We start from the raw sequence: 26,721 nt of genomic DNA on the forward strand, positions 1-26,721 counted from the left end.
TAACTTATGAGTTCAATATAAATGACAGCATCGTAGCTCAGCTTTTAACATTTGGATTCCTCTTGCTTTTAAATACTAACTTCAGGGGCACCTGGGTGGCTCAGTTGATTAAGTGTCTGACTCTGGCTCAGGTCACAATCTCACAATTCATGTGTTCGAGCCCTGCACTGGGCTCTGCACTGACAGTGCGGAGCCTGCTTGGGATTCTATGTCTCCCTCTCTCTCTGCCCCTTTCCCACTCTCTCTCTTTCTCTCTCTCTCAAAATAAATAAATAAACTTAAAAAAATGTGAACTTCAGAAGTACATTATCAGCCTCTTTGAGATTTGGGCCCAAGTGTCAGTGGTAAGACCTGACTTTCTTAACTAAGAGAAAGAAAATCCTATAATAACAAAAAAGGCACTAGGAAGTAAAGATATTTGATAAGAGTTACTCTGTTTTATGATTTAATTATAAGCTAATAAAGACCATGAGAAAAATTCCACTGTAAATACACACGGACTTCAAAATTGTAGGAACATGTGTTTGGCAAAAAGTACTTAAAGAACGCCAAACACCAAATTTGGGGGGTGAGGAGCAAAATGTATTTTGAGAGGTCAGCAGTTGCAGCATATTAATAGGTCTCCTTCTTCCTAGACATAACCAATATCAGCCTGAAGTACTATGGGAGTCAGCGTGTCAGCAGGCGTGAGTGGAGGACAAAGCTCCCTTCTGTTCTACTGCCAAGCAGACCACTTAATTTTTATTTTTATATTGTATTCCTTTCATTATCCATCAATAGATTATTCTAAGCTTTTAGAAGAAGACTAATTGGATTATGTGACTTGTTTATCCTCTTGGGTCAAAAAACAAAGTTTGGAGTCAGTCTTCCTTTTCCTGTCTTTGGAATGTAAATGGCTATATCTAGCCCCTAGAGTTGTGGGAGAATTTCTCATGAGGATGCATTCAGAGCCCTTAACTCCTGGCCTGGCTTAGAGTAAGCACCCACTCAGCATGTGCAAGTTCTCATTGTTAGTAAATAGTATCCAGTCTTGACTTGCAAAGTGCCCAGATGCACAAAGAGAACTAGTATCATTCAACACATGGCTTTGGCAGTTCTTCCTCTTTCCAGGTGAACATAAATACATTCACTAATGGGCCAAGGTGAAAACAATATGTAAGAGAAGGAAATGCTTGTAGATGTTTTCACAGAAAAGAACTCATAAACTAGAATCACAGCCTTTTCACAGGCTGGAATCACCGAGTGGGGAGTTTCCTGAAGGATCCCCTAACTGAGAACACCAACAGAGGATTATCTGTCACCCACAGCTCACACCTTTACTCTTTCTTAAATGTTTATTTAATGTGTTCACATCTGTGAGATGCAAGCTTGATAGAGAAACTATATAGTCTATTGCTTTTGCTTGATAGGTAATAATGTTTTTCATAGGCAGCAGGAAATGGAAGGACCTTTGAGTTACAGCTAGAGTTAGAGATCATCTATCAGTGAAATGTATTGCTTATCATGTTGGCCACTAAAGACTATAGTACTGACACGGTGGCCCATTCTTTGTAAGTGTGCAGAATACATGTGTACTTTCATTTCTGTCCCCTTTGATTTTTTCTGTGTTAAATTCTGTATATGTATATATACATATATATATTCCACAGTAGACATGGAGAGTGACTGGAGAGTCATTCACTTTATAATTAACAAAGGATGTGTATTGAGGGGAGGGTCTTTCTGGTCATCTTTCTTGGAGGCCTAATATATCTAGTTAAGTTGCTCTACAGATTTCTTTGTGGTTCAACAGTTTGGCAGATCCCTGCAAATTCTCTCTTGGAAGACATCTGTTGAGTGAAGTAATGGCTTCACTGCAGACTCTTGAGTTTTCGTTACTTTTCCTCTGTGGGTTTTCAGTGTCTCCTTTTGTGGAGAGGGTGGAAACCCATTCGTCTCTTTTGGAGGGTTTCAAGTTCTTTGGCTCATCATCTCCCCTGGTAAGACCCTCCTTGGAGGACCATTCTGGCCACTGCTGACCCTTCAGATTCTCTAAGTCTATGACCTGCCAAATGGGCTCTCTGCTTCCAGACGTCAAGACCCATGTCTCTCCCAGGTGGCTGCAGATCCAGGTGATGGGAAGCTGAAAGAAAGTATCAGTACCTTCCTCTGTTGCACCCCTGTTGGTACTTCTCCTCCTACATCCCTTTCCTCCCACAACCTTCTCAGTACAACGTCTCCTTATATGGCCCTGAGTTGGCTCCAAGTTCATAGTCTCAGAGGAGTTATATGACATGCATAAATTATGAAACATTTTTGCAAATTAAGTTTTAATTAAAACCAGCAGCTTAGAGCATCCAACTGGAAGCAGTCACAATGTTGAAAAGTGACACTGGTAGGGTGGGAGTTCAGGAGAAGGTCTGAGTTGGTTTGCATCCTGTTCAGATATTTCCAAAGTGAATGCTGCAGAAACGAGCTTCCTTCCCAATCAGATCCTCCTTAATCTACATGGATCCCTGGACTGCCATGTGAACCAATGTGGTTTTCAAACAGGAAATACAAATGCATCATGGTGGTGGTTTTATCTGTACTTTGCCAAATTTCCTTTTGATTCTACCAACCCATGTTCTCACAGGAAACCAGCAGGACCTTGGGCTCCCCCACACTGCCAGAACTCCAGATAATTTTTCAGCAAGATGACCACACAAAATAAGGCTGAGGAATGACAATTTTAATTGGAAACTTATTTTTCCGATACAATGCAGAGTTCAAGTCTGATGAGAAATGACTTCTTATTGTGAGAATTTTTAGAACATTATAACAAGCAAAATGTCTGGGGCTTTCCCCCAGCTGATAGTCCTTAGCTATATGTAATGTGAGAATTGTTCTGGTCTGCCCATTAATAATCCACATTTTCCAGCGTCCCCCAAAAATGTCTGCCGTCAAGTGAATAATTTATGCAGTCTTGCCTTTCATGTAGGCAAGGGTCTACTGCTGCAACAAAAACACCAGATTTTTTTGATCCAAAATTAAGTTTGAAAAATCTGACCTTTAGTTATCAATCCGCTTCTTTTCTACTAAATAACCTGAAGGTGCTAGTCTGCAGTAAGCAGTGCAGTGTTCTCTGGAGACCCGCAACAGAGCTAGCCCTTTGGCCATTCAGGAATTTTAAAGTTGAATATCCTCTCTGTCTTTAACTCATTTGGACTATGGAAAAAGTTCATCCCTATAATCTAACCTTTAAAAACTACTGAAAGATTTTTTTTAAGATGATAACGCCTAGAATTGGCTTAGGGGTGGTGAAGTGGATATTGGAAAGAGAGAATCCTGCTCCGAGTGTAAATTAGAACAACATTCTTGAAAGTACATGGACTGAAATATGCAATGCCCTTTAACTAATAATTCAACTCCTTTAAAAGTTGATAGTGTGTGTAACAGTTTTACTACAAGGATGTTTATTGCAGTCATTTGCATTAGTGACAAAGAGAATACAGCCTAGGTAGCCAGTATTAAGGAAACCAATCAGTAATTTATCATCTGTTCAAATAATGGAATACCGCGTAGCCATTTAAAATAACGTTGACTAAGAATAACAACGGATGCAAGGGAAATAATGGATGTTAGCGTCATAAGTGGCCTTGAATGTCTCCTTTTACCTCTCTTTTGATATCTGATTTTCTACAAGGAACATGCATCGCTTACATGACTTTTGTTCTAACGAAACACTTTAAAAAAGCAAATGTGTTGCATAGAAAGGTCTTTCTGTCCATGTTTGTCTTGCTTTTAAACACACTGTTTGAAAAATAAGTTCAAGTTCCATCTATACCCCAAACTAGATCTTGAGAAATCATTAAGTTGTAGATGGTCAGATAACACCAAACTGATAAAAGCAAGAAAATTTGGAATACATAGGGAACCATTCTTCCAAATGAGTCTTTCTAACAGGGCTTAAAGGACTTGTAGAATATGAAGCAAAAATTCCAATAGGGACTTGAATGATTTTAAGGTGGAAAAAGCAGTTATATTTATTTTCTTTTATTAGCCCTCTTTTTAGTCTTGCCCTCCACTCTGCAGGGTTGTCTACTTCCATCACTGCTCTCCTTCTTCCCTCCTCCTCCTCCCCTATCATCACCACCTTGAGGAGGGATTAGTCAAAGCCATGAGGCCGGAGGGGTGGCCTCAATAAGGGATTGTAGATGAGTAACAGGGTGCCAAGCGGGGAGGAGATTCTGTGGAGCAGGACGAGGACACAAAAAGCCACCTTTTGTCTTCTGACTTAATTGACATTTTCATAAGACCAAAATATGATGCCCTGTAATTTTGAAAGGAAATTTCACATATGTCATTGGAAATCTTTTGAGGAAATTGCTCCTGAGTATTTTTGAAGTTGAACAAACAATCCAGAAATATTTTGATGACTCCCTTGATTTGTATAAGTAAAATCTAGTCGTGAGCAGCTATGGTGTATACTAGAAGTGACCAGCTGCAAGTATCTATGGGAATAGTGAGAACTCAGTTCACTCAGGATGTCCCCATACCTCCTACTAAGCTGGGAGCCACTAGAAAACTAACTCCCATGGATGGGCATGGGCTCAAATGACACCGGTGGCACTAAGTTCTGTCCCTATAACTTCACACCTTCCATAGACTTTACTCTTCAGCCCCATTTGGTGCACTGGTCCCAGAGGTGTGTCCTCTCACACTCTAGTGAAGAGAGGAAAGGGAAGACGAGAGAAATGGGGAGCAGGATGTAATTATTGATTACTTCTATAAAAGTCCTCACTAGATTAGTTTAGATCACATGTCCACTCCGAGCCAGTTGCTCGGAGAGTGATTAATTGGTTGGTACTGTCCACATGACAGGGCTTCGTGCAGAGCCTTACCCAGAGCCTTACAAAAGGAAGGGGCTCCTACTGAGAACAAAGAGACATACGTCCATTGTTAAGAGTCACACACCTAAGACACCTTATCCAGGCCTTATCACTTCTTCATATAACTTCATATAACACTTCATATAAAGCACTGAGGGAGATTGTGATTTCAGGTCTGTGGGCTCATTTGTGGACCATGAGGTTATTGGTATAATCTCTCACACATTGTAAGGTTGGGCCAACTCTGAAAACTCCAGAGGTTACAAGGTCAAGGGGTAAAAATGACAACTATTGTGGGCCAGTGGCTGTTGTAGGTTCTCAGCATTTTTCTTACCTAATCCTCACGTCAATCCCTTGCAATGATGTTATTATTACAGTATTATAGATGAGAAATCTGGAACTCAGAGATAATATATTTCTGTCCATGTCCTTGTGGCTACTAAGTGGTAGAGGTAGGATTTGAAACCTGGCCTATCAGACTCTAATGCTCTCCCTCCTTCTTCCTTCATTCCTGCTTCCTTTATTCAGCTCTCTTTTCTTCCTGTCCCCCTACCCTCTCTTTCCTTCTTTCCTTTCTTTCCTTCCTCCTTCCCTCTCTTCCTCCTTCCTTTCCTTTCCTTTCCTTTCCTTTCCTTTCCTTTCCTTTCCTTTCCTTTCACCACCTTCCCTTCTCTGCCCTTCCCTTCCCTTCCATTCCCTTCCATTCAATTTCCTTTCCTTGTCTTCCTTCCTTCCTTCCTTCCTTCCTTCCTTCCTTCCTTCCTCCCTTCCTTCCTTCCTTCCCTCCTTCCTTTTCTCCTTCTTCTACCCCTCCAACAAACATGTACTGAATTAGTAGCAAGGGCCACATACAGTACAGGTGTAGTCCCTGATGACAAAACAGTGAATATGGCCCCTGAATGGATCTTAAATTCTCATGTGGAGAGGTAATTAAAAAGTAAACAAGAAGATTACAGAAGGTGATACATGCTAAGACAGGAATCAACAATATGATGTCATAGCAAGACACTTGGTTAAGATAGGGACTTCAGTCAGAGGAGGTGCCACCAGAGCTGAAATCTGACAGATGGGTATGAACTGGTGAGGCCAGGTTTGTTGGGGGGTGGTCAGGGAACTGACATGGACAGGGGACAAGAGCATCAGCCATTCAGAGAAAATAGCCACACAAAGGCTTTGAGGCAAGTGAGGTGTGGACAACAGGGCTGGCAAAGTACAAGGTTTATACTTTTAGACTATTTTGGATGCAGTATAGACACGGGGCTGGGGAGGAGTCAAAGTGAAGAGATGGATGAGAACAGTGGCGACTCGGTGTGGGGTGGCAGAGTGGATGGATGTGGGACAGGAACTACACCACCAGATCTTACTTAGCTCATCAGAGACCTTCCCTCCTTGGTGTGTGGGTTTTGGAGTTTGAGCCAATTAGCGGAGCTTCCTCTGATATATAAGAGGAATAGGGATCTTTATCCACATTGCTCAATGAAGAAGAATGGAAGATTTTAAATGCAAACACGCACAAGAGAAATAAACGAACACAAGGAACCTTTGCAGCTAGCAGGGATTTATCATTCATTCATAAGCCTGAGGCAAAAGGCCAGTTTTACAAATGGAAGAAACATATGTAAGCCAGGCTTTTTTTGTTTTACACAGTTGGCAGGAAAATACTTTGTTTCTCATTTGGTCTTTACATATTTCATAGTGAAATGTGTTGTTTTGATCAATAGATCTTTAATTGGAGTTTTATTTTTAAAAAGTCCATTCAACGCTGGAACTTCGTTGAGTGGGAGTGATGGATGCACATCCCCTCTGTTGCCCCATGACTCTGTGCAGACTCTGAGATAGAAATGAAGAGAATGAGGAAAGTTAAAACAAAAACACTCCATTGCCATGGTGGAGGAACTGTCTCACTTTGAAGCACCTTTATGTAGCTTCAGGGACTCCCAGTCCTCTCCAATCTCCTGCCTGCCCCCTGGCTCCTTACCCCCTCACTCTTTTCACTGGCTCCCTTTGGCTCCCAGACCTCTACCTGGTGGGATGCTCCTGATTCTGTCCCCAATACAAGCTCTCTTTTATCTGCAGTCACTCTGTCAGTGACCTCATCAGCATACTGTCAGTGACCATGCTGCCCAGCCTCTACTTCTGCCTGCAAATCTAGGAGACATCCTAAAATTGTTAATCTGGAAAGCTTCCCTCATATATGCTCCTCCTTTTGTCTTTTTCCTTTCAGTAAATGGATCTTCCATTTTTGCATTTCCCTGAACCAAAACCCCTTGGATGCACCCTTGATGTCCCCCCTTTTTTAAAAAAAAATTAAGTTTGTTTATTTATTTTGAGAGAGAGAGAGAGAGAGAGAGAGAGAAGGGGATGGGAGAGAGAGAGAAAGAGAGAGAGAGAGTCCCAAGCAGGCTCTGCACTGTCAGCACAGAGTCCAGTGTGGGGCTCGATCCCACAAACCTCAAGATATGACCTGAACTGGGATCCAGAGTCAGACGCTTAACTGACTGAGCCACCCAGGTGCCCCTCTTCTTTTATATTCTCATTTCTGTCTCCATCATTTCTACTTTCAGATAGATCTAGGGTCAGACAACTGCCACCTCCACCACTAGCACCCTGATTCGGTTCTCCATTATTTTTTTTTTTTTACCTGGATTGTCCGCTGTCCTTTGAACTGGTCTCCCTTCTCAAATCCTGTCTTTGCTGCTCTCTGGCCATGTGACCTTGTAGTTTCATCATCTACAAAACTGGGGAAATAATAGAACCCACCCAAAAAGGTTCCTGTGAGTTTTCAATAAATTAATATAGCTGAAGCACTTAGAATGGTGGATAGCTTGCTATAGCTGTTATAATTGCCTGTCATTACTGCTGTCCGCACCATCCTAATGGGTGGTTTCCATCCTCAAGATAACCTCATAGTCCAGAATAACTACTAGAGTACCAGCCATCACATCTGTCTTACTGGCAGCAGGATGGAAGGAGTCGTTTTAAGGACACTATCTGGAAAAGTCATATCCATGGATATCTCATTGACCATGATTGAATCGCTTAGCCACACCAAGCTCTTACAGGGTCATTTAGCTGACTCTGGCTAAATGTTTGGTTGCTGTTACCAAAACAGAGGGGCAGAGCGGCAGTTACTGTAAGTAACTGTACTGCAAATGGGAGGCATGTGGTATTATGTGTGACGAGGACATATGATGCAAGAGGTCAGATGGAGCTTCTTTGAGGTAATGACAACTGACCAGAGAAGTAGGCAAGCAGGGAGGGGTATGAGGGAGAGTCCCAGGATGAGGCAAGAACAAGCGTAAATGTCTGCGACAGGAGAGTGTATAGTAAGTATCTATGCTCATGGTATATCATGCACCACATGCTGAGAAATATGGTAAGCTGGATTCTCTGTCTCCATCCAGGCTCTCCCATAAGGGTTGGTGCTGGAATTTCTCATCCCGCTTTCCAGTATGGGAGATGCCCAGATGGAATGGCCTGAGAAGTCCCTAAGTCCTTCAAGAGCTTGGGTTAGTGCCGATACCCTTTGCCTACATGAGAAGAAGCACTGTGAGCCTGATGGCTAAAGCAGAGGCAGGGCTGCAGAGAAACTTGACTTTGACCACCAGCTCAAGCATTTCCTGGTTGGGTGACCTTGGCAAAGTACTTAGCCCTTCTAAATATTATCTGTTTTCTCATCTCTAAACCGAAGATGATACTACTATCTAACCCGGAGGTCCGCTGTGAGGACCAACATTGCTCAAGATAAAAAGCACTTAACCAAGTACCTGGTCCACTGAGAGTATCCACTAAAGAGTGGCTTATTCTATTATTACTGCCACCTTCATCGTCATCACCTTCCCTCTCCTTCATTCTCTTTTGAATGACGCTTTCTCAGTTTTCCCACATTCAAAGACCAAGTGTCCTATGGATGCATCCTACACCAAGCTTTTCTCTAGGAATGTGTGAGCCCAGAGCATGCTTCTTTCTCTCCCCTTCCTTTTAAAAAGTGGCTTGAGGGTGTGTGTGGTTAGATACAGAATCGTACAACTTGGGGTTGTTTAGCCTGGAGGGAACCTGAAGCTGCCCATGCAAACCCTTATGTACTAAGTGAAGAAACAGATCCAGAGACACAGAGCCTGGTTGACAATGCCTAACAAGGTGGCTTTTGCAAAAGAGAGATTGCCTCACCTCAGGCCACATGATGATGAGAAATTCCCAGCCTGGTTTTACGTGTATCGTGGACCAGGAAGACAGCCCGCACGTATACAGACATCCATGTCAGGCATATGGGAATCCGAGTGTTCACGTCTACCCTTCTGGCAGAGATATCTCTTTTTCTATTGAAAGCTGTCAACTTTGATTATCAACTTGGTGTGTTTGTGGGGCTTGTGTGGATCCAAGGCAGTTACCCCAATTCTCTCTCCCTAGCATCTGCCTTCGGTATACCCTAGTAACACGTTACCTTCTTTAACAAGGCGAACACCGGTTACAGGCACAGCATAGAAAACATGATAAGGACTTACATATAGGATCAATACCCTCATGCCTTCATGGTGTTTGTGACCCAGCGGGGAGAGACATTAAACAAATAGATTATGTACAAGTAAATCATAGATGTGCTCAGAATTACAAAGAAAAAAGTGCTGTGGGACCTTGAGAGATCATCGTGTCCGGGGATATGGTTTGCCATTCCTTAATTTTTAGCCCACAAAGGACATTGCCATTTGGCTCTTACATTCTTTCCAACAAAACTCAGACATAACTTCAGAATCCTTCTCAACACGGCTCTCCAGACAGCCATTACTAATCAGTCAGTCTTGGCTCTCAAGACAGAACCTATTGGCCATCCAAGATTTGGCCCACTTCCCAGCCCTCCTTCCACCATCCCTTTTAACAGACAAGCATCTGGCCAAAGGCTGGAAGGCACGTGCTTCGAGACTCCAGCCAGAGGCCCCAGTGTCCAGCTGGTCAGGCTCCCAGCTCAGGGTTGTGTATACCGTTTGTGACTGTTGGGTGCATGATGTGCCGTCAGGAGAGCCGGCTCCCAAGTAGTAGCATCTGTGACTGTTGCTAATCTGATCTGAATTTGTTGTGTTCTGTTCTGAAGCTCCTTCTCAGAGGTGCAACCTGTTGAGGGCACTGCAAGCTGTAATTTCTGTTCCTTTAAGGCTCCGATAGGAAAGTAGCTCTTTGTTTTCATGAGTTATTTCTTGAGGAAAATAGATGTTTTGTGGAGAGTTTGAGGACAGTCTTAAACTGAGGACATCACCACAAAGGCCTAGTCTCTCATTTTCCTTCCCATGTGCTTAAATGGGTGAGTCAAAAAGAGGTGTTTCCTGCTTGACTGGGACAAAGCTTCCCGAAAGAGAGAGAGAAAGGGTAGCTCTCCTTTCAGAGGCCTGTCAAGTCCGGCAGTTTGTGCAGGACTGAACCTTGGTATTTATTTTTCAGTTCATCAAACATTTGTAATCCTCAGGGCCCCCCGTGAATTTCATGTGACAAGCTGTGATTCAACACAAATGCTTTCCTAAGGAAACATGCATTTATCATTCCCTTAATGTTCACGTCTCCAAGGTTTCTTTTCCGTCATATGAAAAAATGTTTAATATTTCAGAGACTTTACTTGAAGTGATTCCTCATTTTCAGCTTAATTTCTCACCACTTGATACCTATTTTCTGAACCCCTAAGAAACACTGGAGGAACTCACGAGCTTCCTTTTTCAATAGCGGTCACCATAACCAGGAGGAAAGAATCAAAAAAGCATGCTTATGCTATTCCTGTTTTCTTAAATTGGGAGACCTTTGGGGATAAAATTACTTGAAAAATGAGTGTTGGAGAGTTATGGACATTTTCCAAGTCACTCTGGAGATGTCTCTGAGACACAAGGCATCTTGTTGGTATGAGTCTATCCCTCTGTCCTTTGCTGGGTTCCATCCGCTGGCACAGGGCCGTAGGAAGCCCTCGTCTTAGTGCATATGAAGAGAAAGCATTCTTTCCAGGGCAGAATGAATGGGAAGGACAAAAGGTTCAAATGGGACCCTAGGATGTGTGGTTTAGTTATCTTGAAACTTCTAGCACTTCCAATGTTACAAACTCTGTAGAGACAGAGAAAAGTTGGCCATCTCATTTCCTAGCGAGTGTGGCCTTTACTGTGTGCGTTGGGTTACACATTCTAAAGTTAGCACAGCTCTACAATTTATTATCTGTGGGACAGTGTATTATGACTTACCCTCTATTTTCCATTTTGTTTTTATCTGTAAAATGGGGATAATAAGGGTACCTAGTATTGGGACACTTTGATTTGTGGGATAATGCAAATAAAATGTTTAACACCGTGCCTGGTGACAAGTTCACACACAATAAATGTTAGGCTCTATGATGAGAAGGAAGTCTTGAAAACTATGTAACTCCTAGATTCAATATTTAATACATGGATAATGTTATTTCCATTTCAGATTAGAAAAATGCTTTTCAAAACACTGCATACTCGAATGGCAGTCACAAATCTGGTGGCATTAAACCACAGCCTAATGGTCTCAATGTTGAAAAGTAGACAAGTATGTCTTGTAAATGTTCATCTTTTTCCACATATCTATCATTTCAGTTTCTTGCCTGTACTATTGGGAAAGCTATTATGTCTTATTTTATGGGTTGACTGACTGCCTTTTCGTTGTTCTTAGAATATTAGCTTTACTTCAAATGCACAAATCCTTGTGCCCGCTTCCTTAACCACCAATAAAGGGAACAGTTAATGTGTTACAAAGCAAGAAAAATTGACTTTAAAAACAGAACATGCTTTTAGCTGTCTTACCTTTACATGGGGAAGGGTTTCTCCACTTTGGCACAATTGACATGCGGGCTGGATAATTCTTTGTTGTGGGGACTGCCCTGTGCATTGTAAGATGTTTAACAGCATCCCTGGTCTCTACCCACTAGAGGCCAATAGCTCTGGCTCCCTCCCCTCTCCCTAGCTTTGACAATCACAAATGTCTCCAAACAGTCCTTCACCACTAGGGAACCACTGGTGCACAGGAAGAAGGAACTGGGTCTTAGAAATGTGTGTTTGGGGCCACTGAACAGAAGAACCTCAGTTCTAGCGTTGCAGGAAGTTGCCAAACTCACTTCCTGAGTATGACGACTCCCAAAGCTTGTGCTCACAGATTATCTGTTGATACTACAGATTCAGATAGCAGGTCAAATAATCAGCACCGTAGCTTAATTTGGGAAAATGACTTGGTTTTAGTTTTATTTCCCTATTTTTCTCCCAATATTCGTTTTTCCATTTTCCAATGGCAACCAAATGAAGTTTTACAGTTAATCTTGACTTTGTATGTAATGATTGCTTTTTTCTTGTTTTTCTTTTTGTTTTGTTCTCCCGTTATTTTTCAGCTCCCTCAGGCACAAAAGGTAAACTCTTTTCCATCACATTGCAGTCATCCCCAGAACTCGTGAACTGTGCATGTCTTCATGATTTTGTGCATTCGGTTCTGTTCATGACCAGTGAAATGGTTTTCCTCTTCCAACTTCAAAAGCCTGAAGCTGGGCAGGAGCAGAAAGGCCAACAGATTCATCGGCCCACTGTCTCCCTGCCAAGTTAGTCCCATCAGAGAACCCTCTCGTGGCCAGTGGTTTGGGGGCAACTCTATGCCCAACCATTTTGCTAAGAATTCTCAAACAATAGGTCAAGAGTAAGTTTAGCACACTCCTCCAAACATAGTATTCCAGTTCTTCCCTGAGGTACTTTCCTAGGGATACAGCTAATGTGAAAATTTTTAAGGCCCAGTAACTAAGTTTAGATTCTGGGCTCTTAAGGCAAATCTCTGAAAACTCCTCTTGGGTTTCATTATTTGCAAAATCAGTAGCTCCTTTGCTTGTGTCATTACCTGTACCACATGTAGAGCATTAGAACAAAGTTCTTGCCAATGTCAGACCCTTTCACTGGTCCTCATTGTCTGTCTGATGATCTGGTTCCACCATCTAGAATATTCTCTGTCTACTAAGATTCCATGTGATTGCCGTGCTGGCTTTGCTATGTTGTCCCCATGGTATGTCATCATATCCTAAGGACAGTTGTGGAAGAGAACATGACACATGATGCCTGCTGCATTATTTTGGGACATTTCACAAACACAAGCAGGATTTCCAGAAGACACAGTGATTTCTGGGGGCCAGATGTGGGTTGGTTTTGTTTCAAGAGTTGAGGTAAGACGCCTCCCCGAACTGTAAGCAGTACCTCCCAAGCTTTCCAGTTTGGAGCAAAGATGATCTGATTCCTTCCTGTTGAGAGAGATAGCACAACTGCTCTACAAAAGGCAGTCTGTTCAGACCATATGGACAACCAGAGGCCTAGAAATCATTACACAATTACTCAAATATATTTGAGATATTTAAACAAGGCGAGACATGCTAGTGTGTGACTTGGCTTGTGGTAATGTTTGATTACACTTCAGTGCCATCACAAAAAGACTGAACACTTCATTAAAAGTTAAAGTATTTGAGTAGAACAACAGCTTCCAGGGTAAATATATGGTCAGAATTCCACATTATCTGGAAGGATTGGCATCTTTAATAGGTCATGCTTTCTTAATTGCCCACATTTGAAATTTCTTTGCAAAGACACTTACCAAATTCAGTGCCTAAAGCTGGACTGGCCTCAATTTACTGGCATTTATTCATCAAATTTAATCTGATCTATATGCAGAAGCATTTTGTTGTAGAAGATTCCTCATGAATATGAGGTGCCATCAGCCATGGAATTTTAAAACAAGGTTCAAAACAAACCAACACAGAATATGGTAAGAATAAAGGTTGTTGGGACATATGGTTCTTCAATAGCACTTAGCTCCCTGACCTCTTTCCTTCTGTCACTCATGTCACATGCCCTGCAAATAGAAACTTCGAATTGAGGAGGATGCCCCAGTGCCTTTCCAAAAGATGCTGGACTTGCCCAAGAACTTGCTCTGCAGCCCTGTGTCACAAGGAATAGCTCTTCCTCCTCCTGTTCCTCACCATTGCTACAAATTGCCTTTTTATTAAAATTAAGAAAGGTACTTACCTTAAAATTTATTAAGAGCCCTGTGTGAAATGATTTCAGAACTCCTTGGAGTCATTTTGGGCAATTCAGCTCTTTGGAGAAGGAGTTTCAATGTAAACCTCTGGTATCTGGGCTGGAAGGTGAGGGCAGTTGAGGAAAGTCACACTGCAGATGGAAGGCATCCTCCCTCAGGGCTTCTAGTCTCAGTTGCTGATATAGAAGTATCCGTGCCCCTCATGTTCTTCCTCTCCCTTCCCCAGTGTTACTTCAGTGACACGTACAGAGGACTTTGCAAGAAGGATGGGGTTCTTTTGAGCACCAGCAAACCCCCCTTCAAAATATTGTCTTGCTGCTTGAGCAGCAAAGGAATATGGTGGGTTCCATTCCAGCCTTCATCCATTTGTGACCATGGGCAAGTTAATTAACTTATCTAAGCTTAGGTTTCTTTTACTTAGCAAGAATGATAGACTGGCTTTCCAGTTTTGTTATGAGAGTTATTTCTCTTACTTGTGCCCAGTATAGAACTTGACATATGCTAGACACTCACAAACTTAGAATTTCTATTACCATTTGCATGTCTTGGCCTTCAACAACTTAGAATTTCTATTACCATTTTGTATGATTTGGAGCAGCAGATCATATGTGATGTGGTGGTCTTGGGCCTCTGCAGTGATTTGTGGTTCTGATTCAAGCCTGATGAATAATCAGGAGATGACAAAAGAGCCCGGGAGATATGTGACGTTCTTCTTATTTCATTAAAATCTCTGCATTACCTGACTTCACCTTTTACATGGAGTCAGCAGGAAATGCGGATAGGGCTTGAAACCTCAACAAAGCAAAGGCTTCCAGGGACAATTGTTTTGAGAGATTCCTTCCCAAAGTCTTTGACATTATCCATAGATTTCACCCATCCATGGCCATGATTATAATGAGCCTCTTCCAAACCCAAGAGTTTGTTGTTCTGGGGGTAAAGGGGAGACATCTCCAGCTGTTACGTCTTTGGCCTGCTTTTCACATGAGGTCATGGGTGCATACGTTGGACCATATGGTGTCTGCATTTGTGCTGTGTTTTTGTTGGAATCTCTCGGTATCATCTGCAACTCTTTTCTCCATAAATATTTTAAATGATTATGTCTCTGTAAACATGCTTACTTTAATCTCTTAGCTGATCTATCACTAAAAATGTCCCGTTTGGGTGTCCCTCATATGTGTAGTAGTCATTAATGATTGTTGTCTATATGTTATGGTTTTCATAATTCTGATATTTGGAGGACCTTTCAAGACTTATCTTCTAGTTTATGACTATTTTCTAGAAGAGTGGCTTGCAAAAAAGAATTTTTTTTTGTTTTTCCTGTGATTCTTAAGCACCTCTGAGATAATTTCTAGACTCTATCCATAAATTTCAATCCCTGATACCACATTGGGATAGTAGTAACTGGTGAAATGCCTGATCAATATTAAATATTTTCACCAAATGCAGTGAAGTGTCCTGAAGTCTTGGTTAAAAACAATGTAGCAATACAGACCTGACACCCTCAAGCCATCACAAATCTGTTCTTTTTAGTGGAAGTTGAACCTCTTTCTAAGCCAGTTGATTGATTGTTCTTGAACAATGAAGAAAGGTCCATATGTAAGAAAGGTTTGCCTTTTTTTTTCTTTACATGGTACTTCTTGACTTCTACAAAAACATCTGGGAGGTCCTATTTTATAATAATAGCATAGCAAAATTACCCAAAACCATTTGCAAATGTACGTTCAATAGTCATTCATAGCAAAAATAGTCCATTTTTCAAGCTGCATATTCATTCAGGTAGGTTTTATCTATAGGAACGAAACATCGGTTGTTCACTGCATGATTAATCACTGTAGACTGAGACCTTCAATACTTAAAGGCAAAAATACTCTTTGGGCAATTCCAAATTTGGCTGTTTACGTGTGTTAACTTTTCCATACATCGGTACCTGCTTCCCTTCATTTTGTGCTACTTTCACACCACTTTGGAGTTTGCCAGAGACAGTTTCTTGAAGGTTTCCAAAGTGCTCTGTCTTGCCCGGCACTATATTAGTTAATATCCGTCTGAGAATTCTGAGCAGGCATAAGCATTTTTCTCAAAACCATAGTTAAAGAAAACCACATCTCTAATCCTGTTTGGAACAGCAATTGATGCATTCAGGGCTGCACAGTATGGCAAAACGATCCCTGTTTAATAGCCCGACTGCATATTTTGTTTCCTGTTAGGAATAGCTTAACTTGCCTTCTTGAACAAACACAGCAGGGTTCAAGATCTGTTGTTCTAGGCCTGCTGTGATATTCTGTGCTGCTTAACTTGTATGAGGACTCAGGAGTGCATAAATTAGCTTCTTAAATGGAGGTCGATTTTTGGGTTTTCTTTCAGGATGGAACTGGTTTATTAATATCCCCCTCTGAGTGTCAATGGGATCCTGAATCCATTTGCATTTTCTTTGTGTCCTTGTTTATATTCTATTTAGGAGGGATAAATGGAAGCATTCATTTCTGCCAAGTTTTTCTTCCCCTTTTACTTTTTTCCCTTCTTTCTCTCATTTGTCTCGTTCTTTAGGTACAAACTTGTGCAAGTAGAATCTGGCCTGTTCTTATCTCTGTGTAATCAGATTTCAGCAATCGGGGGCATCATTTATCATTCTCCGCCTCATTTAACTTCTGTACTTTGAAATGTTGAATTAACTGTCATTGAAAATAGAAAATTGAAAGTTTGCAAGGCTGCTGTTTTCATAGAACTGTAGGTCTAGTGATTTTAGTGTTTCATTATAGTTATATAACCGGCAAAATCCATGCAAATGAAGTGCAAAACTGAGAGGTGGTAACAGTTTACGGTTGGTTCTGGTTTATGACTCATTTGCTTTTACCTTTACTTGCTTTGTGTGTAAATTATTATATCTTGTTTTGATAACCCTATTTTCCCCCCTTATCATTTACTGTTTTAGAGGAACATGTACAGGCATCTTTTGTATGTATTCCCAAGCTGGGGCTGGCAAGATTGACAACGCTGAGTCTGAAAGATGGTAGCACGGTGGGCTACCACTGACATTGGTAGATCCATTCTGTGAATAAGGAAAGGGAAGCAGAAACCACAGTAAGCCTTGCCACTTCCCGTATCCAGTGTGATGGAACTCTGTGGAGATCAGAGTCACAGCATATTGCTGAACCAGAAGGGTGATCACAGAACCCAGTAGTTTGTTCCCCACTGTAGTTCTGTGTGGGTTTATCTGTGGCAGTCCAGACCAGCTGAGGAAGGAGATGTACTCTGCCAGTTTCATACCCATGGGAGTCTTGGCCAACCACTCTCCCGTGGTCCTCTCCAACTCTGTGTTTGCAACTATAAATACAGGAATCCAAGATGCTCAGATTCAAAGTGCATGGCTTCCCAATGGTTGGGATGGCCAGCAGAGCAGCATATAAGAGCTCCTCCAATTGAAGTCCCATGTGGGCCAATGGGGGACCATGGGGTCCCCCGTTCAGAAGCAGGAGGCTTATTTGCATTTCTTGTTTTCAAAAGCTAATTGGCTCATTTTAAACAACCTCATAATGTGTTTAGTTATGTATCTGGAAAAAATATTCAGGTTTCATCCCATGTTCATGTATATTAGAACTTTCATGGGAAAGTTATAATTTATAATAAGGATAAAAGCAAGGTAAGAACCAGAATTCAGTATGAAAAAATAGTTTTTTTAGTTTTTAACTTTTACACTGTTAGGCATAAAAATTGGTTAGAAACAAAAAAGCAAAACAAAACAAAAAACCTCCAAGAATACATTGCTAGTACATATAAAGAACTTTCACACTTGCAGGCTTGGACCCAGTAATCCTCTTCTGTAGAAAGAATCTAACCTAAATTGGTCAGTGACTTGCAATTTTATCTATATTGAGGAAAAGAAGAGCCAGAATACCCAGCAATAGGAAAGTGGTGACAAAAGTTACCGAGGTTCCAAAGGATAGGTAGCCATTGTAAAATTGTGCTCAAAATGAAATTTAGTAATGTAAGAAACAAATTATTTTAAAATCAGAATATAACATTTTATGTACATTATGCTGTGTGTGTGTGTGTGTGTGTGTGTGTGTGTGTGTGTGTGTGTGTATAAACATACAGATGTACAAAACATCCTTGGAAGGGTGCCTGGGTGGTTCAGTCAGTTAAGTGTCTGACTTCAGCTCAGGTCATGATCTCATGGTTTGTGAGTTGGAGTCCCGTGTCAGGCTCTGTGCTGACAGCTCAGAACCTGGAGCCTGCTTCAGATTCTGTGTCTCCATCTCTCTCTCTGTCCCTCCCCTGCTCTCTCTCTCTCTCTCTCTCTCTGTCAAAAATAAATAAACATTAACAAAATAAAAAAAAAACATAATTGGAAAGAAATGCATAGGCATGTCTAATAGGGGATATTCTCTCTTGGGAGAAGAACAGTATTTATTTTGCTTTATTCTTGATACATTTTCAAACTCTGTGCGGTGAGCATGTATTTTTATAAGTAATTAGCTATATTTATAATAACAGTGAACTAAATGCATTATTCATAAATATATTAAATGGACGAATAAGGCTTAGCCTAATAATTGTTTGGTAAACCTAACTCACTCCAGGAACATATAAAAAACTGGGAAATCCAAACTCGGTTTTAAAAACACACAAACAATTACATTGATTCTTGGTACAAACAGCTCTAAACAGAAGACGGACAGTTTATCAATGATGTGTTGTCTTACATGGGACAATCTAAAAAGTGCCTTTGTTTATCAAAAATCTTCATTTTCTAACAGAAAGAAGTCATTTTTGATCTTTAGTCAAAGGCCCCGTCCATATCAGATACTTAGAGCAACACTGATCTGAGTCTGGGCAATCCAAGGAAATGCAGGTGCATGGTTGAACCCTGGGGGTTACCAACCCTCTACAAACCTCATTTGGAGGTGTTGCCTGTCCTACTCATGCTTCAGTCAGGGCTGATTCAAAGGAAAGACTCCCTTGGCTTTCAAAAGCGAAAAATGGAGCAGGTAAGGGTGACTTCTGCCCCGGTTGCTATTTGGAGAGTGCTGTTACTGCACAGTGCAGGCCTTAGTGGTGTGTGTGCATGACAGAATGGGGCCATTGCAAGCTTATGGCAGAGGGAAGAGAGCCCAATTGTCCAAAGACCAGCTTCAGTGTCAGCTGAAGATGGAGGTGAGGCCCAGCCCTGTCAGTTCTGCCTGGGAACCTTGGGACCAGGACACCATCATCCTGAGCCTTGGTTTTCTCCTTGTCATGATGGGGTGAAAACATCCCCTTTGCAGGACTCTCCTGAGAAGCACATGAACAGTGCTTGCCAGGGGTATCCACACTGACTACCCAACCAGAAGGCGGGCTGGCCATGGCAGAAGCAATACTACCCATTATGCTAATAGTATACGTTGTTTAAGAGAGACAGATTTGATACAAATAAAGCAGAAATGGCTTTGAAACCCCGATGTAATCTGGTGTTCTAAAAACGAGCAAAAAAGTAGATATTTTTGTAAAGCCAAGAACCAAGAGTTGATTCAAAAATCCCTACTATCTCAATGTTTTCTAGCCCCAGACTTCATGTTTAGTGTCTTAGGAATTCAAATTCTTCTTTAAAAAAATTCTCATTGGGGCGCCTGGGTGGCGCAGTCGGTTAAGCGTCCGACTTCAGCCAGGTCACGATCTCGCAGTCCGTGAGTTCGAGCCCCGCGTCAGGCTCTGGGCTGATGGCTCAGAGCCTGGAGCCTGTTTCCGATTCTGTGTCTCCCTCTCTCTCTGCCCCTCCCCCGTTCATGCTCTCTCTCTCTCTGTCCCAAAAATAAATAAACGTTGAAAAAAAAATTGAAAAAAAAATTAAAAAAAAAATTCTCATGTATTTAAGGTATGTGAATGTTTTCTACTATTTATTTAAATCAAGCACAACTATAAAATAGGGCTGTCTTGAGATGTGGAAAAATACAAACTCTACTGATAGCATTACTAAGATGAAACAGCCTTTTCTTTCGAAAATTGAAGAAACATCTGAGTAAAAACGATGTAATTTAAAAAATTGTTTTCATTAGAGTTCTCACCTCCTCAAGTATAGACACTCTTTTTCCTTCTACATAGAAAGGAAGGCAGACGATTGAGAAAAGCTATTTAAAAAAAGCCAATGAAGTGGGCTATGGTGGCATTAATGTCACCATAACTGACATTATGCTTCCTCTTCAAGAGAGGATATCACAGGACACCTGATGTTCTGATTTCCTTGCTTCTAGATGCCATCCCACAGGGCATACTTATTGACCCAAAGGTGATAATGAGCTCAAAGAATTGCTGTTTTGAGGTCTCCTCTGTATTTATTGGTAGATTTAGGACAACTGTATCTATCACTTGACACACTAGATGTGTTTCTTGAAAGCAGCATATGAATGTACACTTTATAGGTCAAGGCCCCAGAAGAGAGAGTATCATTTAGGGGGCAGCTTCATGGAATACCTGAATGAAGGAAAGAATCAGCAGCCCAGAGAGTATGGACTAGATCAGAAAATCATTTATTTTCTGGTTGTGTTACTATGTTTCCGTTAGTTCTATAGGAAAGAGGAAGTGAGAGAGAAGGCCCAGTAAAGAACACCATTCCAACACAGGGTTAATGAAAGTCAATACAATTCAATTATTCATCTGGAAACCAAATCTATATCAAAATGTAAATCTAAGCCAAGTCTATATGAAATCAATGCCAAGTCACTGATGCTAACTTCCCTTGGTGGGTCCTCACAGGTAAGGATTTCCTGTGTGGCAGGTGTGGTACAAAAATGCCATGTATCACTCAAGAGAAAAGACACACACACACATACACACTATACACTCATAGGCATAGCCTTCACTTTCTTTACTTTTTAGGGGCATAATGTTTTGATACCAACCATTACAATTTTTGCCTGCGGAATTTATCTACCTGTATTGTTTATTGTTTCTGCCCATAAAAATTGATTTTAATTTTAATTTTAATTTTAATGAAACAACTGTCTTTTCAGTTTATCTTTCTAAACTGAGTCACTTAGTTGGCCTGGTCATAGTTCAACTGCCTGATCCCTTTTCCACATTATTGGCCGGTCAGACCCCAGATTAGTGGATGTATACTCATTACAAACCCAAATGTAGCCCGGTTCCCTGAGAACTGCAGGGATGGCTCTGTGCGAGCTTTCAGACAACTCATGCCAAAGGAGTCGACTGAAATGCCCTCTGGGGTAAACTGGAGCAGTTGTGCAATCCTGCACAGCAACACGACTAGCAAGTTCACAAACAGAAAGTTAGATGTTTATCCCTTCAAATTAACTGGAAGGATTTTGGAAAACCCAACCTAGTTTCATAAAGTAGAAAAATGTCAGGCAAAGGACTAATGCCATGGTATGGATTTTCTTTTTCCAGAAATGACTCACAGAATTGAACCACTTGCTGAATCATGAACCCTTGTGCTTGGATTGGCCCCATCCATGTTTGCCCAGGCCTGGGACACAGTAGATCATTTGGAGGCTGGGTGCTTCTGAAGCATCTGTCTCCTTCTTCCCCAGCCCCTTCCTCCTGACAGTTTCCTTCCCAGTATGCTTCCTTCCTAACCTCCTTCAATGTTTACAATTACAATAACCGCCACCCCCAACAGCGTTCTGAGGCATTTTGTTTAGCTATGAAAGTCGTGATGTTCTGTCATGGGACAAAGGAGTAATATTTTTCTATTGTGTTTGTGCAATTGAAATGGAGAGATGGATGGAGTTCTAATTCAGTAGAGCAGTGGCTGAATTCTGAAGAAGCTAATGAACTTCTCTCCCCTAGCCAAGAATGGTCCTTAGGAGAGCATTTGTTGGATGTGCCAGGCACTGTACTGGGTGCTTTAAATCTATAATTGCACTTATTCCTCCCCAGAACTATGGAGGGTATTCCTGCTTTAGTGATGATTAGTGTGGTTGCCTCTTTTATTGCACTCCAGTCTCCTTAAGGCAAAACACAACCTTTGTCTTTGTCCTTTACAGAAAGGAAGTTGAGGGCACAGTGATTGGGACAGGGCCTCTAGCATCACCTGGGCCAAAGCCTGAATCCCCAACCTGTTGCTCTCTGTGAACTGGTGCAAGGTACTTTGTGCCTTTATTTCTTCAGCCACAAAATGGGCATGGACACTTTGCAAGGTCTATGTCAGGGTTAAATTTAAGGCTATGTAAATATAAAAACATTTAAAGCAATGTTTGGTAATAGCAATCTGTGCTTGGCTATAGATATTGATGGATGGATGGATGAATGGATGGATGGATGGATGGATGGATGGAAGGATGTATAAATAAAAATAAAAATGACTCCATAAGTTTAGGTAACCTGCTCTGGGATTTAATTCCAGGTGCATCTATAGCTCATTACGCCTCTCTGTGCTGCTTTCCAAGGAAGTCATAGTGTTCAACTAAGCTGTTACCAAAAAAAAAAAAAAAAAAAAGAAAGAAAGAAAGAAAAAAAGAAAACAAAAAAATATTTTCTTTTATCTCTGTGGCATTGGCTGGACATCACGAACATTCCATCCCTACCAGTAGCAGCGGCAGCATGTAAGCTCATAGTCTGTCACCACACGAGCACAGGCACAGTGCACAAAGATACTGAGTGAAGGAGCCATGAGCGAGCAGTGGCCACAGAATATAGAAGGACTGTCTTGTCCACATTCTGGTACCAATTCTCTGTGACTTCTTTTCCCCCTTGGACCTCGCTTATAAAATAAATAAAAGGGCAGGGTTGAAATAAATTCATTCTGGGATCATGTACGGAGCACTTCTTATATACCATATCTGTGCTGAATGCTATGGATAAAAAAAGGGATCATTCCCAACTTCTGCCCTTGGAGTTTACAAGCTCTACCGAATTTTCAGTTTTTCTTCTAGCTACAGTGTTCAGTAACTGCTGTATTAACAGTTTGCACAAATTTGGTCCTAGATGGTATCTTAGGTTGTAGAATAAATATGATTATCTTTGTAGTGAAGTTTGAGAACATCTGGTTCCCATTTCCACTTCGTTAGGGAAGGTTTTATGGAGGAAGCGACGTTTCAGGGGGTCTTTAAACAAGAGGAAGGTTTTATCCCAGGGGCCCAAAGCTCCAAGAGTTGACTGCATTTTCAGGCATCTATTTGGGAGGTGTCTAAACCACGTTTGTGAAAATATAAATGCTCAGCTATGGGGGGGCGGGGTCAGATATGTGTCAAAGCTTATCGTGAATATTAGCCAAAACCCAGTGCCCTATGATAATATTTATTGTCATTATTCTGGAGCATTCTTGAAATAAACGTGTTGTACCCTAATAAACAAAGCGGTTTCATAAAATAGCTTTCAGATACGTTGATGTGTAATATTCTCTTGCCCGTGGGTTTACTTATTCTCTGGCCCGTGGGTGTCCCTGGCCAAAGACCACATCTTCCCTCTGTTTAGATATTTACTCGTAAAACATATTCCTTGCTTAATGACATATCTCAGAAATGTTGGGAAAAGAAGAAACAACATAAAAATTTTCCCAAATAATAACAACTTTATTAGAAGACCACTATTTTGAGATTATCATACAGATGTTCCATCATTATCCAGCACTATCTCTCACAAAGTTGTCTTCAGGTTGTTAAAACAAGAAAAAGAGGACAAATTCAACAATTGAGTTCATACAAGATGCAAAGTTTAAAGAGGGAAATCTGTTGACTTTTGTATTGAGACAACTTAAAGTGCAATAAATCTCATAAGAACTCAGGGTCTCCAAATCTCAGATGCAAGGAATAATGATTCAGTAAGAAGCAGAAATGTCTCGGCTAAAAGGAAAATGTCATTGGTGGAGCATTCTTGAGGACTGAGTGACTGCACTTTACCAAGACAATCAAATGCAAAGCAAGGGGAAATGTGACTTGGAAGATTGACTTATTTCTTTTTATTTTCCACTGCTACTTTTTTAATGCCTTATGTTATTTAGGATTCATGCATCTTACAAAAATGTTGAAAGATGCCAGTGCAAAATGAGAATCTAAACAATGATTGGTGTTCTTAAAATCGTCTAGATTTTAAAAAGGAAGCAGTTCATATGCATAGTATCATAAAAGGCAGACAGTTCATATCGCTTACATTGAAAGAACCATTCCTTCAATTAAAAATAGTAATGCCTGCTTTTTGTAAACCTTTTACTATAAAGAACATCTAAAATACTTATAATCAAGCATAATATGTTTAACCCAGAATATAAAAACTTTATTCTCATAGGATTTTCATGTCAGAGTGTTACCATGGTTTGTTTAATGGAGTATTTTGATCTTTATAAAAAAGATTTGTTTGAATAGGATTATTACTATTGTTATTATTATTATTTTAAGGCACTAATATTCATTGCAAACATGCTGTTGAGTGATTTTATTTATAAAATGCTTTATGTATATGAAAATTCATGGGAATGTTCCTTTTATTAAAATTTTCAACCATACAAAGAAGATATTTACAGAAAAAAAGATCAAAGATACATAGGTACAGCAAGGTGATTTAGAAATCTTGGCTTTATCACAGAAACAAGCTATTCTTTCTTTCTCTTCTCATTTCAAAATGGCATTTTAGATTATTGAACAATTGTAGTTTTAAATATGTATACATGTGTAAAGCCTCTCATTTAAAACTGGTCACTATTGAAACAGCCAGTAAATTTAATGACTATCACTAACAGCTGTGGAAATCTAAATAAGAGTAACATTCACGGAGTCAGATGATGTTAACATCAGCCAAACAGGTAATGCTGATACCGTGCACCCTTTTCAAGCATAAGATGCACCAATAGGGTTTAGTTTTCATGTTTCAGTGGGTTTCACTCATTCTTCCTCTGTAAAGTGTCTGCATCTCCAGCAGGAGGTGTGTATCCAGGACAGTAGTTAAGACCCATCATTGAGTGTGGCTCATACTAGATTTTTTTCCCCCAATCTCAGTTCAATATTAGAGATAAGGGATGCTGGGATGAGGGAAGGAGTGGGAGAATTGGGGGAGGGGCCATAGGCAGGCATTGAAAGGGTAGGTATAGAGGACTTTTTGGTCTTGGAATAAAAAGGAAGGCCCAGGGATTTGTTTCCGTGGAGGGTCTCTACATGGCCACATATTCTGCTCACATATCCTTTTCCGGATCTGTGTTTCCCCGATTTCCTCCCTGGTGCTCTCACTAATTTGTACAAAGTGTTTTTCTGGTGGTTTTCTACTATCTACAGACAAACTTTCCACAGTAAAAACTGAGGACATAGCTGCCGTCTGTTCCCATCTTGTTCCCATTGCCCCCCATCATGTGCTACTGAAAGAGTGGCCCTTGGGGATTCCTAGGTCATTGGTAAACTTAAGCTCATGGAGAGAGGAGAGAGAAGACCTCCCCCTTCCTTCACTCCCTTGGCACATTATCAGATCCTATACACCTTAAAGAATCAATAGTTTGTCTTTTAAAATGTTTCATCTTCTATTTAAAGATGTACAAAGCTTTGTTTTTCCACCTTGGTACTATTTTTTTCCCTGTCAAGGTGGAGGTTATTAACAGAACCATGAGTTGAGACAGGCTATCTTTGCTTCCACTGAGTGGGGAACTAAGTGACATTGCCTGCCTTTTAAATACATTTTTATTGAAAGACTACACTCTGGAAATGGCTCATCTCCCAGGACGTTGTGCCTGTAATTCACCCTGACTGCCACTAGATGGTGACAGTGTCCCTTCATGGAGTGCAAGTTGGTGTTCATCCCAGGTGTTGGAAGGAAGACACAGCAGAAATGTAGCTGTGTACTCACAAATTATGTACACATATATAAAATGTCTGTTATTAGGGTATACATTTATATCAGGTACTCCATTAACATAGTCAATATGTTGATTGGCTTTAATGAAAAAGAAAAACACAAACATAAGAAGGGCAAAGTATAGAAGAAATATAATCTTTGAGAAGAGTTGGTGAGTTGGCCTTTGTTCTTGGCTTAGAGCCATTCTTTTCCTGAGCTGAGCTCCCCATTTCTGCACCAACTTCTGTTTGAGCCCAAGCCTCCAGGGCTGAGCAGCTATGTCAGGGGGCTGTGCTTGAAAACCACCTGGCAGCCCATTTGAGGACTGCCCTTCACTTGTTCAAATGCCTTATAGAGCCCAATTTCCAGGTCTCCTCCTTCCTCTAGGGCTTGGCACTCACCCTCAGGGATCTCTAGCTGCAGGGGACTCAGAGTCCTGCCACTGATCCTGGCAAGCTTCCTGTGAGTGGAGACATGAAGAAGACAGCATAACAGGTGTCTTTCAAATGGATGCCCAGACATTCCTGGAGCCACAACTTGTCCCAATGGAAAGGGCCCTGCCAGGGCCCGGCAGTGCCTGCAACCTGCCTCCCTTCCTGTCCTCTTTCTCAGTGGGTTCTTGCAACTCTGTCAAAGCAGAGTCTGGTTCTGCAACTTCTCACGCAGGCTCTTTTCTCAAAGCAGGCAAACGTCTATTTGTTATGAAAGTTTTACACAAAATCCCAATGACAATAGTTTTTATACCATCATAAAGAGTCATCATTTCCCCAGATGGCTACCCATTACTGCCTATTGCCATTCAGTATTTGGGTACTTTAGGGATACCTACATTTCCTCCCTTGTGGAAAGGACACACAGCCACTCATCATATTGGGACTGTCTTTCCTTTGGCCCTTTCGGCCTCTGCAGTGTCTCCCTGTGTGGGTTGTACAAGGTACTTGGGACCACTTCACTGAGTATCTGTAGCTACCTAGGTTTTTCTCTAGTCAATATTGGCACTTGTGCAAGTCAGGATTCTTCTGTTATTAGAGTTACAAATCCAATCCATACTCACTTGGGCAAAAACAAAACATTG

The 26,721-nt window shown here is 41.1% G+C and overlaps 1 protein-coding gene across 4 annotated transcripts in view; it reads left to right on the forward strand.

Moving 5' to 3' along the window:
* CACNA2D3 (calcium voltage-gated channel auxiliary subunit alpha2delta 3) overlaps positions 1 to 26,721 on the forward strand; it is an 866,452-nt gene that overhangs the window by 612,923 nt on the left and 226,808 nt on the right. For 2 of the 4 annotated variants that reach the window (XM_045493218.1, XM_045493221.1), the window contains one exon: positions 12,223 to 12,240. The exons of the other annotated variants lie outside the window; for them this stretch is intronic. In XM_045493218.1, the coding sequence (XP_045349174.1) occupies positions 12,223 to 12,240 (18 nt within the window). The remainder of the gene's footprint in view (positions 1 to 12,222; positions 12,241 to 26,721) is intronic. 4 annotated transcript variants of the gene reach the window in all.

Source organism: Leopardus geoffroyi, chromosome A2 (genome assembly GCF_018350155.1).
Source record: "Leopardus geoffroyi isolate Oge1 chromosome A2, O.geoffroyi_Oge1_pat1.0, whole genome shotgun sequence".
NCBI lineage: Eukaryota > Metazoa > Chordata > Mammalia > Carnivora > Felidae > Leopardus > Leopardus geoffroyi.